Source organism: Urtica dioica, chromosome 6 (assembly GCF_054948205.1).
Source record: "Urtica dioica subsp. dioica isolate 48M chromosome 6, U.dioica_male_clone48M_v1_H2, whole genome shotgun sequence".
NCBI lineage: Eukaryota > Viridiplantae > Streptophyta > Magnoliopsida > Rosales > Urticaceae > Urtica > Urtica dioica.
Genome location: NC_142761.1, coordinates 41894785 through 41914952, shown reverse-complemented (window position 1 = coordinate 41914952; position 20168 = coordinate 41894785). Strand labels below are relative to the sequence as shown.

General features: G+C 35.6%; 2 protein-coding genes and 1 pseudogene across 2 annotated transcripts; all 3 read right to left on the bottom strand.

Annotated features, from left to right (window-relative positions):
- Positions 1 to 4239: 4239 nt before the first annotated feature.
- Positions 4240 to 7886, bottom strand: LOC149394277 (Leucine-rich repeat protein kinase family protein). The gene is made up of 2 exons (XM_089616627.1): positions 5535 to 7886; positions 4240 to 5169 (listed from the first exon to the last, which is right to left on the bottom strand). Exons 1-2 carry the CDS (start codon positions 7798 to 7800, stop codon positions 4655 to 4657), a joined length of 2781 nt encoding a protein of 926 aa, XP_089472753.1. The 5' UTR covers positions 7801 to 7886; the 3' UTR covers positions 4240 to 4654.
- A 6677-nt stretch (positions 7887 to 14563) lies between these two features.
- On the bottom strand, positions 14564 to 16478 carry LOC149394276 (UDP-glycosyltransferase 75C1 pseudogene; annotated as a pseudogene).
- A 1380-nt stretch (positions 16479 to 17858) lies between these two features.
- Positions 17859 to 19683, bottom strand: LOC149394275 (P-loop containing nucleoside triphosphate hydrolases superfamily protein). The gene is made up of 4 exons (XM_089616628.1): positions 19569 to 19683; positions 18634 to 18676; positions 18472 to 18551; positions 17859 to 18385 (listed from the first exon to the last, which is right to left on the bottom strand). Exons 2-4 carry the CDS (start codon positions 18672 to 18674, stop codon positions 17979 to 17981), a joined length of 528 nt encoding a protein of 175 aa, XP_089472754.1. The 5' UTR covers positions 18675 to 18676; positions 19569 to 19683; the 3' UTR covers positions 17859 to 17978.
- Between the last annotated feature and the right edge of the window lie 485 nt (positions 19684 to 20168).

Sequence of the window (20168 nt, the reverse complement as noted above, 5' to 3'; positions counted from 1 at the left end):
TTTCGTGACATTGTAGTAGAATTAGTACGACACAAATTTACATTGGTTCATTTTTAATACGAGAGTCTAGAGCTATGTCCACTTTATCGTTGCAAATTTAACTATAATTCAAATAGCGAGTTGTGTTTACAATCTCTCTCCCGCTCTAAAAAGAACATCCACACTTATACTATAGATAGAAAAAAGCTATGCGCATGTGACTAGCATATACATCTGCGGAATAATCGTCTCAAGGTTTTCATAGTCTTGATGGTAAATTAGGTTTTCATATCTATCATGATCTCGTGTTGATTTTCCTTACCAGATTTATGGTGGATTTTAACACTATTTTTGTTGTTGTGAGTTGCTTGGCTTGTTTTGGATTTGAGATGGATTATCTTTCACTATCTCAACTTTAGTTTCATGTTATGTTTGTGTCTATAGAGGTTTAGGAATTATGTCACGATTTCGGAGAGCGATTTATTGACTATCCATTTCTTATTATGGACATTTTGAAATAGCAATAACATGAAAGGGGCACAAGACTACCATCTTCAAAGTATGGACAATTAATGCCATTTTTCTCTATTATTTAATACTATTTTATCGGTCTTTTACCATAATTACAATGAAAAGTTACAATTAAAAAAAGAAGATACGAGTGTTGTAGATTTGAATGCAAAGATAAAAAATCGTATTCTTAAACCTTCTTTATAACTTGTAGAATCAGTAGTAAAAATCTTTCGTAGCTCATTCTTATTGTGTATACAAATAACAAATTGTTTGTTGATATAGCCAAAGTTACGACAATATAATCTTTGATTTTTGACAGCGTTCAGCAGCGTATTGACAACTATAATCTTATGACTTTTTGTATTTTATAATATACTTATGATGTACAATTTTAATACACCGACCTTATCACCATCTTATAACTGTCAAACATATTGCTTCCACACCGCTCGCAGTTTATGTGAAGCAGATAGTAGTTTTGACATCATTTCGAAAATTCTCTAAAGAAATAAATGGAATAATTTATTTAGTTATGGTCAGTTTTGAATCTCCACTAATCAAGCAAGAGTTTATGGAACCGAAAACGGTCAATGAAAAACAAAAGTCAACTTCTTATCAAATCAACTTCTTTAAAACTGTATTATCATATTGCAACGAACCACCGTAATTGAAATAACAGATCTACATTATTAAAATAGCATTTCATTCTGAATAATAATAATAAAAAAAAGCATATCATTCGGAATAAAAGGGTTTTATAAGAGAGATCGATGCGTATTGTATTGCCATTTGTAGTGGACGTTGACCAACAAAACGACAAAATGGATGACTAGGCCACTTAGCTATTTCAAATATTCTTAATACCATTACATATGTTGTCATCATAATTTAGACAAAAAAAAAAAAAAAAAAAAAAAAAAAAAAAATTATGATTTGCCTTAGTCCATTGGTATCTTTCTGTTGCACCTAGTTATTATACGTTAAGATCGACCACGTCTACGCGTGAAAGAACTTTTAGCAAAAAAAAACACGTATGAATAAGCACCATTTTTTTTAGCGGAAGTAGTTACTCGTATGATAAGATTTAATTATCAGTTTTGTTTTGAAGAAAATGCGTAATTGATAATTATTGTTACCAATCATTATCGTCAATCATCAATACTTTATATCAAAATATAGAGTATATATTATCATTATTTCAACTCGTTTCCACTGCGAAAATAATGTTGAAGCCTCGCGAGAATGGATAAATTTTATGTTTTCACAACAGATAAATAACCCCCCGTTGTAAGAAATAGATTTCACGACAAAAATATTTCGTTGTGGAAAGTTTTAACGACGGTAAAAAATCGTCGAGAGAGTCGTACAAAATTTTGCAAGGTCCACTGCAAAGATTGAATCCAATAGTTGTCACTTATCAAATGAGTATAAGAAGTCCCTACAAAAAAAGAGTATGAAGAACAAAGGAAAAAAAATTCATCAATACGATTTTTTGTCCTTTATACGTGCCTGCTTAGGGCTTAAAATCAAATTTTTTATTAAAAAAAAAAACGAATACGACATAACCAAACTTATTTATTAGTATTTATTTTGTTTCTTTTTTTTTTTTCCTTCGAAAGATAAGCCTAAACAAGTTACGCTATTTTCTGTGGATCATACTGTTACACAATAATTGGTTCCGGAATGAGGTGGCATATGCATAGTTGTCGTTGAAAATTTCATTACGTAATTATCCTATATTCTAGTTATATCCACATTACATATTTTAGAAATTCATATGACACGTCAATCATCTTCTGGTGTCATTTATCTTCTGTAATCTAATGAATCATTGATATCAGTCATATCCTTCAATACATTGATGACAATTAGGGTGGAAATAATTATTCATTGATATCATTAATATTAATGACAGTGTTTTATATTAATAGTATTTTATTTTAAAGTATTATAAGTGCCAACGCAAAAATAATTGCAAAAAATAAAAGTAATTTATGGGCTTTATAAATTTTGTTAGTTCTCATTTTTATTTTCATACAGTATTTCTAACATATTCATATATTAGGTTATTGTTAGAACACACAAAGAAAGAGTGTCGACCGTAGAGGTGGGTCAGAGGTACGAGAGGCTAATAATCTATAGGATGAAAAATGAAGACAACCAACAGCCGTGAACTTTCAAGCGAAGTATTTAGGGAATTATACATTTAAAGACTCGTGTAGTATATATAAATATTTATAACCAATTTTCGAGGTTATATTTACAAGATGGAGGGTACACAAATCTTTATTTTACAAAACGTATCCAATAAATTTAGAGAAAATATTATCAAATCGATCTTAAAACCAATTCGATAGATTATATACATATAATTAATTTGCAGTATATATATATATATATATATATATATATATATATATATATATGTGTGTGTGAGTATTAATTGAAAATCAATTCGATAGATTATATAAATATAATAAGTTGTTTTTCGTGAATAAAAATCTCTATAATTTTATTTTATATCTTACTTATAATTACAATTTTATATCTTTTGTTCATACTTATAAGTTTTCATTAAATTTATAGGTATATATATCATAGTCGATCGTGTTTATTAATTGGGTCGTAATCGTGCTATTACTCGTAATCATATTAGTTGGGTCATATTCGTGGGGGTCGTAATCGTGTTTCATGTCGACCATTTTATAATCGTGTTAATTGAATTTTAATCATATTACCGTAATCGTGTCATTTTGACTCATTATTTAATCGTATTAACGTGTTTGATCAAATTAAGAACCGATTAATTTATTAAGAGCTAAATCCACTTTAAATCATATCGTATCCGTTTCGTATTTCATATCCGGACCAAATTGTCATCCCTTTCAAGAATTTTTTTTTTATTAATATAAAAAAATTCCAAATTTCCCAAAATATAAATTCGCCTAGTGTCCCAATTATATATATATATATATATATATATATATATATATATATATATATATATATATGAAGCCAGTAACATAGTTGGTTCTCACAGGCCATATATACGCCACCAGCTGTGGTCACAAAGACCAAGTACTCAAAGCATTCTTGCTTTGTTTTGGTTTACCAATTGGACTTAACGTAAGACTTAAACCAATCATAAAACCACAACGTATCATTTGTCTAAGAGTGTCACTAACAATACAGTCACAATTCACATTAAACAATTTTTGTAGAGAATCTACAAACCAAACAATTATTTTAACAACTTTGACGATTTCCATTTGATACTGACAGCCTAAAAACACCAATATATTATATCGCATAAAAAGGTTGCGCTACAGAATTATCATCAAGCTAAGGATCTGCTGGTTCAGCCCATTAAATCAATGTCATTATCATTAGGAATTTTGTAGATTTGGCCATTGTTTTGCTTTTGTTGGTTACCTAGCCAGTGGTTACGTATCTAAACAATCACTTCCCATGATTAAAAAATATTATCTATCCAATAATAAATAACTATAAAAAAAAAAAATAAAAAAAAATAAAAAAAAAGTGGACCCCACAACATGTGCAAAACTTCAAATAAAGGTCCCAATCGAATACATATAGAAGTAAGTCTTTCATTTCAACAACCAACCTAGCATGTTCTGTTGTAGGTCCTTGATTTTATCTCCCCATGTGCACTTGCTTGCTAACAATTTTACAACCAGAAACCCAAACCCAAAGTTCTAAAATTAATAGTCAGTAAGAATAAAATAATAATAATAGATCTCTCCAGCTCAGATCCAATACACCAAAGCGCGTTCAGTGTTCGCTTTAAGGTAAAAGGTTGAAATGAATGTCATATACACGGCTTTGCTGAAAAGTGGAATTGACCATGAATGTGAAATATGGTTCCAACTTCCAAGAATAGAAAGTTTCACGTTCAGGGAATAAAAATAAAGAATATTTGAGAGTAATGCTTTTGTACCCTCTCCTCTGTTTTCATGATAGAACATCAATTTTCCGTCGGGCTATTAAAAAAAAAAAAAAAAAATCAAGAACAACTCGAACTTTTTACAGATTAATCAGGTCTAGGACAAGAAACAATGTGTGAAGAACAAAAACAAAACAAAAATAAATAAATAAATAAGGATAACTGTAATAGTTAAAAAAAAACGATCTTTTTTACGGGTCACCGGCAATCCATAGAGTTAAACGAGTCAGCGAATCCGTTAGGTTTCGACGGAATACTCGACTGCGTTTGAGAGAACGACATGTCGTTGAACATCGTCGAAGTCCCTTCATTGGCTTGCCATCTCTGCAAGGCTTGAGGCAGACTCATATGCAAGTCGATCCCGAAATTCTCTTCCTCTTCTTGGCAACTGGGCTTCCATTGCTCGACGAGCGGGCCCAAGATATTGACAGCGTGACCCATATCGGGCCTCTGGTACGGCTCGCGGGCCGTGCAATGCCCCGCCAGCTCAGCAACCTTGTATATGCTCTCCATCGTCTCCTCGTCGGGGTCGAGGATCTGATCGATCGCCTTTGGGATGTTTTCCTTGTTCACGAGGACTCTTCTGAACCATGTGACGAGGTGAGACCTCTCGTCGGGGACGGTGTCGTCGAGAGCTTTTCTTCCCGTGATTATCTCCATTAACACGACTCCGAACGCGTACACGTCCACTTTCGTTGTTACTCTTCCCGTAGCTGCCAAAAAAGAGAAAACACGACCACGTCAGTAATTTTTTTTTGTCGGGAAGCGATAAATTGCTGATATAAATCGTGAAATTTTTTTAATGGATGTCTCAGAACCAATGTTGACAATGTAACTTTGGCTATTCCACCAAAAACATAAGCACATCAGTATTTGAAACTTTGTCCATTTTACTAATCAATTAGTTTCGAAAACAATTTCGACAACGTAATTTTGTCTATTTTGCCAAAAACATAACCATATCAAGGGGTCGAATCAACAATTTTCACAACGGAGCTTTGGCCGTTACGCTAAAAGCTTGAAACTTTGTCTATATCACTAATCAATTAATTTTGTATAATTTATATCGAATGCTTACCGGCATATTCTGGCGCGAGATATCCAAAAGTCCCAGCCAGTCTAGTCTCCACTGAGTACTTTCCATCGGGGGCGTTTTTAACTAAACCGAAATCAGCGACCTTGGCTCTCATGTCTTCCCCGAGAAGTATGTTCGAGGGCTTCAAGTCCCTGTGGATGAAGCTGGTCTGAGCCAAGCTGTGCAGATATTCGACTCCGCGTGCCACGTCCAGAGCTATGGTGACCCTCTGCTTCCACGTGAGAGGAGAGAGCCTATTCTCGTCCCAGTCGAAGAGGTGCTGAGTCAGCGTCCCCTGAGGCATGTACTCGTACACCAAAAGCCTCTCGTTGCCGTTGATACAGTACCCCAAGAGAGCGACCAAGTGCCTGTGTCTCACTTTCGTGAGGACCGCGATCTCGGCCTGGAATTCGCTCATCCCTTTCGTGACCACGTTGGAAGATTCCATTCTCTTCACGGCGATCTTCGTCCCGTCGTGCAATTCTCCTCGGTAGACGACTCCGAACCCGCCTCTGCCCAAGATGTTCTCTTCGCCGAAGTTGTTGGTCACTTGTCTCAGGACTTGGATCGAGATCGTCACGTTCCCGCCCTCGAAGACGTTGATATCGCCGTGATCGCCGCTGCTCTGGCTCTGCAACTCGCTCGGGACCCCGTTGTAACCCTTCGGCGAACCTAATCCGAGCACGTTGGGCTTCACCGCCAGTTCTTTCCCGAGCTCGGGGTTCTCGACCCTCCCGAACTTCCTGTGCTTGTTCTTGACGTAACACTTGAACAGGACAAACACGACGACGAGAACGAACACGACGACTGCGACGACGATACCGGCAATCATACCGGCAGAGACTTTGTTGCTCGTGGAATTCGACCCGCCGGAGCTCGCGTCGTTCGTCCCGGAGCTGGACCCGGACGAACTCCCGGGGCTGATCGGTATCCCGAGCAGACTGTTCCCCGTCGTGACCACGCTCACATTCGCCGGAAACTTCGGAACCAGACCGGTGAGATTGTTGTTCGAGACGTCGAGGGTTTTGAGCTGAGGCATCTTCGCGAGGGCGTCCGGGATCGGTCCCGTGAGGTTGTTGTCGCTGAGGAACACGCTCTGCAGCGATGTGAGATTCGCCAGAGCCGGGGAGATCGTCCCGAAGAAATGCTGCTTCTTGAAGTTGAGCGTTATGACATTCCCGTCTCTGTCGCAGGACACGAAGCTCCAGCTCTGGTCCACGCAGGGTTCGTTGCCCTTCCACGAGTCGGCTAATAGGACCGGGTACCCGAAGCCACCGGCCACAGAGATCAGAGCCGAGACCTGAGGATCGCAGTCTCCGGCGACGTCCCGGCAGAAGCTGTTGGTCCCGTTGAGTTCAGCCACTACTCCGGCGGGGAACGCCGGCCTCGGGCCCTGAAGCTTGTTGTTGGCGAGCGCGACGGTCTTGAGGCTCGGGAGCTTCGCCAGAGACTGAGGAACCACGCCGGTGAAGAGGTTGTCTCTCAACTGGAGATCCGAGAGCGATTCCAGGGCCGAGAGGTCGGGTATCGGACCCGTGAACTGGTTCTTGTGAAGCCAAATTGAGGTTAATTGGGGCATTTTGGCCAAAACGCTGACCTCACCGGAAAGTCCCAAAATCTGATTGTTCAGCCACAGATTCTGAATCGAAGATCCGGCGAAACTCGGAGGGAGAGAGCCTGTTAGATTATTATACGAAAGCCTCAAATCTTGCAGATTGGAAAACGAACCGAAGATATCGGGGATCGGACCGACGATGTTGCAGGACCCGAGGTAGAGCGTGACCAAGCTCGGCGAGTCGGTGAGTTCGGAGGGGAATCCCCAGGGAGAGAGGTCGCCATTGTTGCTCATGCTGAGCTTCTGGAGGTTGGTGAGTCCGCGGAAGGAATTGGGAGCGACGGAGGTGAAATTGTTGCCGTCGAGGTAGATCTCCTGGAGCTGAGCGAGGTCGGCCATGGAAGGAAGAGCGCCGGAGAATCTGTTCTCCTGGAGGGAGAGAGTCGTGAGCTCCGATAAGGCGTTGAGGTCCGTCGGTAGGGTTCCGGAGAGAGACTGTTTGGCGAGATTGATGGCGGTGACTCGGCCGGAGGAGTCGCATTTCACGCCCTTCCACGGCGAGCACGGAACGCCGGAGGACCATCCCGCCGGCGGCGGCTTGATCGACGCCTTCAGCCGGGTCATCACGTCGGCGTCATCGGCGGCGGCGAGGGAGAGAAGGAAGATCGGGACGGCGAGGAGAGAGAGTAGGGTTTTGAGGTGTGGTTTCTTCATAATGTTTTTAGAGAGAGAGAGAGAGGGATTGAAATGAATGAGAGGAGAGAGAGTGTGTGTGGTTTGCTTGGAGTTGGGTTTTTATGGATTTTGGGTGTTTTTTTGGTATTTTATTGTTTTGTACAGACAAGAGAGAGAAACGAGAGATCAGAGATGAGAAGTTTCTTTTTTATTGCATGTGTAGGGACGGGTTTAATTTGACTCTCACATGGTTATTTTTCTATTTTTTTTATTATTAGGGTTATTTTTGGGGGGTGTTTGTTGCTCTGTTATAAATTCATTACATTGTCCATGACCATGATTTTAGATCGAGATACGATTTTCATAATAAATTCAATATATACGTGTTTATACTATTGAAAAAATGGTACGAAGTAGCCAATTCAAACTATGACTTTTGCAAAATAGCTATATTATTTTGATTTCATATAAACTTGGCATGTATGTCTAGATTTTTTTTTTCATATGTAGATCAATGGATCATCCACAATTTTTTATGTTTTTCTCCCAAATCTTCGAGTCATGCACACTCTCGTTTCTCTTATAGTTTGAATCTAAATATAATTATGCTTCTACTATCAAGAAGAAAAAATAAAATAAAATAAATCAAGGGTCCTTGATTTAGTATTGACGAGATGCTGTATATTTTATGAGAGTCACCTTTTTTCATAACGTAGATTCAAATCTAACACACTAGCCTTTGTGAGTGGATGCCCTCTGATTTTCGAGATGTGCTATTTCCTCACAATAATTATTTGAAGCTTGATATATATGGAAAGTGTTGAGATGTGGAGTCTAATTAATCAATTTGACGATTGAAGAACTTACGACGATAATTCACATATTGACCTGTGTGTTTATGTGTTGATAATCTACAGCGATAAACTGGATGTAATTTTCGCATTGAAAGTAAACCTCTATAAATTTGTGTGTTATTTGTTCTTTACGTATTATTTTGTTTTCTGATTATGTTGGAATTGAAGAATAAATCCTAACAGAAAGAGTCCAAATGAGAACATACCGAGCTGCATAATGTTGTTCGCACCGGCCTTATAAGGATAATTCTTGAGCATATGAGTTATATTCGCACACATATAAGAAAAATACCGGTAACATCTCACCACAAAATTAGGGCCAACATACCTCACTGATTTGGCTCATACGAATTTTTGAGCCTTTCTTCGAGGGGAAAATTTGACATCGAATCGAATTCTAGCCCTTGCAAATCGGTTGGAGCAACGATCATGCTCATTCATTTAAATCCCCAAAACTCTTCCGATGTGAGTACCTAGGTACCGTTTGATCTCTAGTGTCACAGCATAGACTGGAAGAATGTTTTTATTAATCAACGGACTCTCGAAGAAAAATTGGGATCCTCGCCGTGATTTTGATATTACTTGAAAAGAACATTTTCTGAGAAAAAAACTCTTGTTGTAGCCCACTAGAGAGAAAAAAAAATTAGAGTTTCTTTTACATGTTTAAAATTATTTTATTTTTCAATTATAAAAAAACTAAACATGTCATACTCCTTTTGTTTCAAAATCTTTTGTTAGTTTCTTTTAAAGCTAATTTTATTTTTGTCTATATATTTGTTTTTACTTTGTGCTCATAAAATATCACACAAGGCAACATTATCCGTAATAAAAGGATCAATTAACAAATATGGAATTCTAGATCTGTCGTGGCATAATAAATGTTATAAATCGAAGATAGAATATTAATAATAGTTTACAAATAAGCAAATTAATTCCCTAATCACTTTCATAAATACGCCGTCTGGTCGTGTCGTTGTTTTAAATACAGCAAATAATTGAATTTATTTTAATCATTTAATTATAGTTATTACAATTCTATGTCTATTTAGCAGTTATTGCAATGATGTACTCACAAAACATCAGAATTTCCACCAAATACGTATCATGACGTTATTCCTTATTTTTAATTGATTCTTACAATTACAAGCAAATCGTATTGATTGAACCCTCTCAAATACCATCCACATACTACAAAGGTATGATCATATTTACGACTTCTTTATCCGAAAAAGAAAGTGATAACTATTAAATAATAATATGTATGATTTTAGAAACACGAAATGAAACTTGAAATATGTAGCTTTTTGTGTAAGTGAAAACTCAGTACAGCTGGTTCTTAGCCGGATCATTCGTTGCATTGCCACTTGCCAGCAGTGTTTTTTTTTTTTTTTTTGGTTCTTTGTTTTTGTTTTATTTAATTATTTGACCATTTAAGTTTAGAAGTGTTTTATTTTGGAACTATCCCGATTCTAAAGCTAAATTCTACGGTACATGTCCTAGTCGTGGATTTTTATCCTTGTGTTCGAGTGGTCACTGACAGACATTTTATTTTATGCTAAATTATTAGTATGAATCAAATTATTTCTTACAAAAAAACAATATCCTTTATTTAAATATCACATTTACATAAAGGTTTATAAGAAATTTAAATAAACACATTGTAGATTTGTAACCAAAACTAACCTATAAAATCGAGATGTGGCCAACGTTTGCAAATGTTTAGAAAAACAGCCAATAAAAATTATATTTTACTTAAATATCCGTATATTAAACATGTTATAATTAACAAAAAAAATGTAAATAATTTAAAAATTCGACAATTAATATATCAATTGTGAACTCCGGCGGAGTTCTACAGTAGTAGATAATATTTTTCATCGAACACAATGAGTCTATTTTTGAAGCTCTCATCGCCACGAATTATTAGGATTTGGAATCACTCAATTTTGAATTCATGTGAGAAAGATATGGATTTTTAAAGTTTTAACGAGAAAAAAAAATTATAAGAGATAAATTGACTAATCATTGTAGCAAAAAACAAAACTGTAATGAAAAAAAGGAAAATTTAAATAGTTTATTCAAATGTCACCTCATATGTTTGACTATTTTTTAATAAGTTTTCAAACGTATTATATCCCACACGTGATATTTAAAATGACTTAGTAAGTTACAAATTTATTTAAACAATAATAACATGAAATGTTTGCAACTAACTAGAGTTTCGCTAGGCTTGTGGCTATGAAAATGTACAATATACCCTATCATTTTTTTTATATTTAATTCCACGAATTTGCTTTACCAACCTCTCATTAATTCTCAATGAGAAATTTTATATCAAAGATTCAATAAACTATCAACATATAGACAAACATACTATCAATACTAAACGACCGAGTAGTTATATATCGTAGCTGTATTCTTTGAAATAAATAAAAAAAAAAAAAAAAAAAAGAAGAAGAATACAAGAAAGACAAATTGAAGAAAAAAAATGATTATATGGATAATTGGTAATTTTACACTTTACTTAGTCATTATTATTTATTTATGAAAGATAAATTCTATATGATAGTATTCAAATGGACCGACTAAATATGCGTCTTAAATAAAAAGAGTTTTTTTTTTCAACTAGCTAATTTTCTAGTTTCTTTTAAGATTTTAATCAAAATTTCGTTTTATTAAGAAAATAGTTTACCAAGTTGAAACAAATAAATTAACTGATTAAGTTAATTTAATTTATTTTGACATGATGACCTATTTTCCTAAGTAAATTAAATTAACAGTTAATTAATTTAATTCGATCTGTGCTATTTTTTTAATAAAATGAAACTTTGACTATTTTTTAAAAGTAGAAAGAGCTATTGGACTACTGATCTAATTGCCCCTAAATAAAATGATAAAAATATGAAAAATATAATTCATATCAATCGAGTTTTAGTAAATTGTAGCATAATCATAATCTGCATTTTAAATATAACACAATCATATAATAAATTATCTGTCTATTAATGTCCCTTATGTTTTATTAAAGTTAAAAATTTATCCCCTAATATATATTTTAATTTATTTGTTGCATCATAATATATCAAAATTAGCATAATAACAATAAATATTTTTACAATTGCTCAAAATTGTAGCTATTAGTTGACATTTTTATTGACCTTTTCTTGTTAATTTACCAATATCAGAGATTATTCTTTATTTGTTTGGATATTTATTCTTGAATTAACATTGTAAGATGATATTATCTATGTGTACTAGGAAATGTATTTACAACTTTAATAGAATATAAGAGATGATTAAGCAAAAACAGATAACTGAAAGTAAGGTATGGTAAAATTCAAGGAATGTGATTGATATTTTCATGTGCAAATTATGAGATTTTCAGCATCCACACTTGAATGGAGTCATTTGGTTTTAAATAAAAACCGGTTCTTATAAAGTTTAACAAGATCTTTGTATTTAATCAATACTTATATTTGTATTGATTAATTATCGAGTCCCGGATGTAGCACAAGACATGGTCTTTAAGTTTGTGGTAGTTACCGGAGCTGTCATTTTAAAAAAAATTCACGTTGATTTTAGTTTATTATACTTTTTTTTCTTTTTAGATTTTTATTTCACATGTGACTAGTTGTTTACAGTTTTATTATAATAATATCGGCAAAATCGTCTGGAAAAAAACGAGATATATATATATATAAAAGGCTTTAAAAATCGAGGTGTACAAGAAATCACTATCTTTAAATGAGGTATCTGTAAGATATCTCCTTAAAGTTTTGCATTGGGTCTTAAAAATGCGCAACATCAGAAAGCAATTTGGGGCCAAATCTTAAGCCCAAAAATCCAAGTAGACACTCATATTGATAAATAAAAAAATTGTTATCGGAATTAATGTCATATTGATAAATAAAAAAATTTAAAAAAAAAGAACTAATGTCACAACTTGTTACATTAATTAATTCATCATTAAATGTTTTCATTCGACTAGCTTGAATTATAGTTCTCTATTCCAATTCCATTTAATTGGAGACAAACTAAGTCAAAAAGAAAGTCAAGCTCCTAGATTGATAATTTTTATTTATTTTATAGAAAATGGTAAATATGATTAAAAAAAAAGAGTCCTAGTGATAATTTCCCTTATATAATAAACAAAAATTTTAGCACTCGGCTCATGCTCACTACTCTACGAGAAGATAGATAGTTAAGCCACCATGCAACTAAGTAGGGATTTTGAGTTCCTAAAAGTAGTCCCAATCGAAGTTCTCTACAAATCAAGCATGGTCAAGAAAATTTAATTATTCAACATAAAGCTAAACCGTTGCTAGATCACCCATATTCGAGTTTATCTCGTGTAGTATATTCTTCATGGAGGACAAGGTCACGGCCCGAAGCGTAAAGTCTTAGGCCCATCAATATGGGGCCGTAAGCCCACTCCTCTATAGGAACACGAAATGTTCATAACGACAATCACAAGAAAATTTCCGAAATCCACACTCCTCGCATCTCCTTGACACAAAATCACGATCATTTAAAACTTGTGCTTAAACCAAAATTATGACCATTTAAAACTTTTTTTTTTACCAAAATCTATTAGTTATTTCTAATTCTAAAATTATGATCAAGTCAATAAACACAATTATTTATTGACATGTTTGTCAATAAACACAGCTATTTATTGACAAATTTATCAATAAATAGTCATGATTTTCAAACTATAAGCAATTTTGGATTTTGATCTATAAAATTTTAGGTTATCATGATTCTAATATAATCTCAAAAGGTTTCTCGGTTGGCCGAGCTTATGACCGACAATGAATAATTCCAAAAGTGGAACATCGAAGGTGACACCTCGAACTCCAAACTCCGGCAGAGAAATACATCAAACTAAACTGGTCATATGAGATCTCGCGGGACCCAATTTCCCGTATTATTGATACCGTGTGAGAAATCCATATTATGAAATGTGGTAGCGGGACTTTTGTCCCGAAATCATCCAAGAAATAGGACGGAACCGGGATCCTCTTTTAGCACCATTTAGTACCATTTTTTAAGTTGTATTTTTTTAAATGTAAATAAAGGATTTTTTTATTTCAATTGCATTCATGTTTAAAGTAAAAGATATAAGAAATTCGTGAATCCCGGAACCGTAAAATATGGTATCGGGAATTTTTGGTACCGTGAAAAATAGTTTCAGGGTTTTCCAATATCTTTTTTAAGGTTCCGAGAGTCCTATTTTCCACAAAATATGAAACGGGACAAAAAAAATCTAATTTTTCGGGTTCTACATGATCAACTTTATGATATGAAACAACTTGAATGTTGTAATCTCAGTTGAATAATGAGAAATTATAATTAAGTGTATACATTGGTCTCCAAACATAATTATAGTGATGGCCATTTGGTATGATGAAGATATAGAAAATGGATAGCAAATAGACCCTACAAAGACGAAATGACGTTTTGCCCCAATAATTCTTATCTTGTTACTCATCAGAGTCTAACCACACATTACATGTGCTTCGATTGAGCTACGTTACAAAATCACATCCACGTTGAGTTTCTTTGTCTCTATTAAGCGACGAATCAATGTCTTTACCGGATATCAATTGAACACGACTTACTTTTTCATTTTCACCTTATATTGACCGTCCAAAAAGAGTATGATCATAATAATAACATGTAAACGTACTGTCTTCCCAACAATGTTCCAAGGTAAAGAAATAAAAAAAAAAAAAAAAATAGGGTTAAGTGGGTAACAGTTTAATTTGAGGATTTAAAAAAAAAATAGTTAGAATTCTAAAAACAAAAAGGTTCAAGTGGGTAAAAGGTAGAGTTTAAAAATTGGTTTTCGACATAAATATTAGTATATTACTACTAGATTCATGTTACTTTATCGTTTTTTATTTATTTATTTATTAATTTGAGTTAATCTAAAATATAACAACGTATAAGAAAAGAGTGTTTACCCATGTCTAAATAATCATCTCTTTCAAATTTACTATACATAGAGCATAGAGGTCTAGACAGTATAAATTTTTATTTAATTTATATAAGAATTGGCATCTAGTATCCAAAATTAGACGATATAAATCTCAGTGAGCGAGGATATATATCTAACGGAAGAAACAACGATTGTATAACTAAAATCCAAACATAATTGATTAATCTTGACCGTCTCAAGAATCTCATACACAAATACAAACATTCTAAAAAGTTTCATCAAGAACTCACTGAAATTATTTTTCAAGAAGAAGATTAAGCCGTGGAAACCTCGGCCAAGAAGGCACTAAGATTCCGAGCCGAAGACCCACCTTCCTCGGCGGCTTCTCTGCACAAATCTCTCCATTTCACGGCGTTCCTCGCAAACCCTTCGTCTCCGATCACCGCTTCCAAACACCTCTTTATCTCATCTCCGTCGACCACGCCGTCGTCTTTTTCCGGCCGAGCTCTCAGTCCGGTCTTCCAAACACACTCGACCAGCTTCGCGTTCGTGGTCTGGTCAACGCTCTGCGGGACCGCCACGACCGGAACTCCACAAGCCAAGCTCTCCAACGTCGAGTTCCAACCGCAGTGCGACACGAAGCACGAGACCGCCACGTGGCGGAGCACCGCCACTTGGCTGCACCAAGGCACTACCATCCCGTGCTGACCTATCAGCTTCTCTTCTCTTTCTTCTTCTCGATCGACCCAGAGAAAAGGTCGCTCCAGACCTGCTAGGCCTCGAGCGACCTGTTCTCTCTGGGCCGTAGAGACTTTAACCACGCTCCCGAACGACACGAACACCACCGAGCCTCTCGGCTTCTCGTCGAGCCACTTCTGAATTACGTTGATGGCATCGTCGTCGTCGTCGTCGCTGTTCTTGACGAGCGGTCCAACGCTGATCAGGCTCGGCCCATCAGGGCCGAGCGCGATCAGCGCTTCGGATTCGAGGCAGTCGAACGTGTTCACCAAAACCCTAGCTCGTCTTTGGTCTCTGTCGATGGCCTCGAACTGCTCTCGGAAGTGCTCGATCACCGGCGGCCCGCCCGGTTTGAGGATCGTCGGGAGATCTTCCGCGGAAAACTCGATCCGATCAAGCCCCGGGAATCTCAATACCCGACGAGAAGGATCGGAAAACACGTCTTCGATGGTTTCTCGAAATCCGTGGAAGTAGCGGCGGAGGACGACGTAGACCGTGGCGGATTGGACCCAGAGAACCGCCGCCGGAGCGTCGAACTCCGCCGCCACGTCAGCGATCCACGGCATGATGAGAGTGTACACTAAGCAGTTGAATTTCCGGCCATCTTCGATCCCCGACCGGACGAGCTCGCGGAGGGTCTCGGATCCGACCCGTCTGAGCTCGGAGTTGAAGCGTTCGAAATCATCCCAACCCCAGTTCTTCGGGAAGCCCTTATCGTCGCAGCAGTCGGAGAACGCCACAAACGTGACGCATCCGCCGGAGGCGGAGGCGGCGCCGTCGCCGGCGGACCTGCCGGATTGGCGGAGGCTGAAGACGGTGGTGAGGAACGTGACGTGGCAGCCGAGGAGGGAGAGAGAGTCGGCGAGGGCGAGGGCGGGGTTCATGTGGCCTCGGGCCGGGAAGGCGGCGATCAGGATTCGCGGCGGCGCGTGGATGCGCGTGAGGATATCGGGTTGGTGTGTCATTATGGCTATATGGAGTAATTATGGACCGAGACACCGAGTGTTTGGTTTTCTTATTTTTTATTATTATTATGGGTGGCTGAAACTTATTTATGTTTCGTTCACGTACGTCTGTGTATGGGGTGACAATGACGTGAGAGAGAGAGAGAGAACAAATTGTGCAAGTATTGTGAAGAACTTTAAATTTACTATTATTATTCATTCATTTACGTTAGGTTTTATAAAAGTAGTGCTAAGGTTATATCTGTTTTTTTTTTTTTTTTTTTTTTTTAAATGGGTTAAATTGAGAAATAAAATGGATAAGATGTAATATTCGGCCGTTGTAAGTTATTACTGATCCATGTACGTCAGTATTTTATTTGTAATTTGTTTTTTTTTTATGGGGACAAAGAAGCTTAATACAGTCCCGAAACGATTTATTAATTGATACGTTAGAGAGTAAGTGCTATGTAAATTTGCCAAAAAAATAGTCGCGGTTATAATCATTCCAAGACTAAGTTTTTTTTTTTTTTTTTTTTTTTTTTTGAGGTATCCAAGAAGACTAAGAATTAAGAAGCTCAATATATCACTTCGTATGTCAAGTCTAAATCCAGCCTTGTATAAATAGGGCCCGGTTTGGACACCGTATAAGGAAGGGGGAATCGGGATTGATTTATTATTTTCAGCAAAAAAAGAAGAAAAAAAAAAGATTGATTTTTTTTTTATATTATTATTATTGGTTACTGTATCTTTAATGGTATTCATGTTAACTGACTGCCCATGTATTACTTGTCTCTCTTCTTGAATTTATGTTGAATTGTATTATCTATGGTAGATGTCTTGGGTATTTGGAACGTGGAAAATTGTAGGCTTGCGTAAACTAGTCTATGGTAGAATTTACCTTAAACTAGTCTCAAAAGAAAGAATGGATTTCGATCTATGAATAGGTCTCAAATTTCCGTTATGACTTACGATATTAAAAACGCTTTGATGGTTCAACTGTTCATTTGTTATTGCAATTCCAAGTTTAGATACGAAGTAGAAACGAATTTGGGAAATCTCTCTCTCAGAATGAGTCGAGAGCCAAATGTGTATATTGCCTTCTATTGAAACATTACAGACTAATCTGCTTATATGGACAATAAGCAAACGACTAACACTAACAGACCAAACAAAACGACTTATCATTTTGAATACAAAGGAAAATGAGTAAAGTAAAACGACACAACCAGAACTAACAGACTATTGTGTACAACGATTAAGCCTCAAACAGAGCTAATGCTCCAATATTGACATAACATAAAGAACAAATCAAATTAGAAAAAAGTTGAATATTGAACTTTGAAAGATTTATAGAGAACCAGACTTGAGAGAAAGATAAAGAGTGAGATATGACATTATTTTGATGTTTAATGTCAGATAATTGCGATTATTGAGAAAACTAGCTATTTTAGACCATTTGATTACAAATTCTATCAAAATTTCGGCAGAATTTCCACTATATATATTATATATATATATATATATATATATATATATATATATATATATATATATATTATAACCCTATTGTCATACACTTTACTTTTATCGTATTCAAACTTCAATACATGCACATTTAGGTGGATAATTTTTTTTTTTATTCAAATCAAGTTTAACATGATGTATTTTTCATAAATAGTTCAATTTCATTTCTTTGGTGACTACACCAATTTTGGTAGCTTCTTTAAGGAATCAATATCATCAAAGTATTAATGATTGTTGTATACTTTTTACTATAGTCGTCGGGCTCAGCGTAGCATCAACCTTAAATATCCCTTCTGACTCATCGATCCGAAGCGATTCCAATTGCGACCCCAAGAGCGAAGATGGCATGAAATGCTTGCCCTCTCGGGCTCTCCGATCCAACCGAGCATTTAGAACGTCAGCGCCGGATTCGAGCAAGACGAACGTTACAAGGCTCGCGTAGCTCTCGGGCTCGTAATTGGGATCGGCGGATCTAAGAATTTCTCTGTACCTCTTCTGCAGAGCCGAGCAAGCGAGAACCACGGAAATACCCTTTTCCAAACGCTCTCTGAGATTGTCTCGAAGCGTTTCGAGCCATGGAATCCTGTCTTCTTCAGAGAGAGGTACGCCATTTCGCATCTTTTCTATTATTCAACAACAAAAAGGTTAGTGATGTAACAAGGCTAAAGAGATTATGACATGAAGTTCAAAGGTAAAAAAAAGATGATACCTTTATTTGATTCTGGATGAAAATCATCTGCATCAATAAAACTAAAACCCCTCTCCTTTGCTAATAATTCACCTATTGTTCTGTTTTATAACACAATCCATATCTCATCACTTTTTTGTAATTCCTAAAATACAAAAAAAAACCTTTGATCTTGAGGCTTACGATTTTCCAGCTCCACTCACACCCATTATGACAATGGCCATTCCTAAAGAAAGAAAAATGAAAAATTGATCAATCAAAGAGACAAGCATAATATCGATTTAACTTTTGTTATTGATTTTTTAAATTTGAAAATTTGCAAAAGGAGAAAAGATAGGTTGTTCTTGGGTCTCTTTCTCTATAAAACTTGTTACAAAATGTTCATAGTAAACGGTTACATTTTGGTGATTTGTGGTTCAGTTCGGTTCGGTTTTTACTAAAGACCCGAACGAATCGAATTTTACTCAAACTTCAGTTAGCTGAATCGGTTCAAACTCTGTTTCTAAGCCGAGTAATATTGTCAGAAAAATAAAATTAAACCAGCTATTCAAAATGTAAAACTCAATACCCAGAAAAACATGAAGATTTAATACAACTAAAAAATCATTTCGTCACTCACTAAAACAAGAAGATTGGTTCAATGCGAATTCACGTTGGAAGGACATATTTTCAGTCCAAAAAAATCATGAAACGCACATATTTGACACAGAAATCAAGCAATCCTCATAAAAATCACAAACATTAAAAAAAAAAAAAAAAAAATCAAGGAAAAATCATTCTTTATACGGCTCAATTGTTTGTGCCATACATTTGAAGTTTCTGATTCATTTTTTATAGCTTTCTTTAGAGGCTTCGGAGAAATACGATAAATAGAGACACCAAATCAAGCTGATTTAATATTATTCTCATAATATTCAATATCCCATTGATATAAAAGTCACAGTACATCCCAATTCCCAAATTTCCGATCTCTGAAAAGACAACCACCCTTATTTCTATTCTCCGAATTAGACATGGGATTAAAATCCTACGGATTGAAACTACATTCGTAAGGGAAAAAAAAACAGAGAAGAAAATAAGTCAACAGCAATGAAACGAGAATCAAAGTTGAATCGTACCTGGAATCCAAAGAAGCGTTCTTGGAAGGGTTTAGTCTTCCAATTCGTAGACTTTTTCCTAACTGTTCTCCACAAATGGATTCGACAACACGATTAGGAGACCAAACTCCTGTTATTATTACAAAAAATTAGAAAAATAGCCAATTTAAACGTTCGATATTGCTAAATAACCAAGGTTTGATAAATATTAAATAAATAACCATAAATGATGACGTGAATTAATATGGCAGTGACTATTTACTTGATATTTACGTTTGTAAATATATAAAAATGGCTATTTACCTACTATTTATCAAACCTTGACTATTTAGCAATTCTCAACGTTTAAGTTGGCTATTTTGCTAAATTACTCTTATTATTATTATTATTATTATTATTATTATTATTATCATTATTATTATTATTATTATTATTATTATTATTATTATAGGTTGGTTGCCAATGTTCAGTTTGGCCTCTCATTAATTTGTAAATTGCAAATATGGACATAGGTGTTAAAAATTGTGGCTTTTATGTTGATAAGTCAAAATCACAACAATTGGGCAATGTTAATTTAGAGAGAGTTCCACGTCGATGTTAAATATTCAAACAAGGATTTAA

What these genes read in the sequence shown, in the direction of transcription:
- LOC149394277 (XM_089616627.1), bottom strand. Translation starts at nt 7,800, where the DNA reads ATGAAGAAACCACACCTCAAAACCCTACTCTCTCTCCTCGCCGTCCCG. An exon ending in TCTCGCGCCAGAATATGCCG is followed by an intron (nt 5,170 to 5,534) that starts GTAAGCATTCGA and finishes CTTTTTTGGCAG; the next exon opens with CTACGGGAAGAGTAACAACG.
- LOC149394275 (XM_089616628.1), bottom strand. Translation starts at nt 18,674, where the DNA reads ATGGCCATTGTCATAATGGGTGTGAGTGGAGCTGGAAAATC. An exon ending in GTGAGTGGAGCTGGAAAATC is followed by an intron (nt 18,552 to 18,633) that starts GTAAGCCTCAAG and finishes GTTATAAAACAG; the next exon opens with AACAATAGGTGAATTATTAG. An exon ending in TCATCCAGAATCAAATAAAG is followed by an intron (nt 18,386 to 18,471) that starts GTATCATCTTTT and finishes GTTGAATAATAG; the next exon opens with AAAAGATGCGAAATGGCGTA.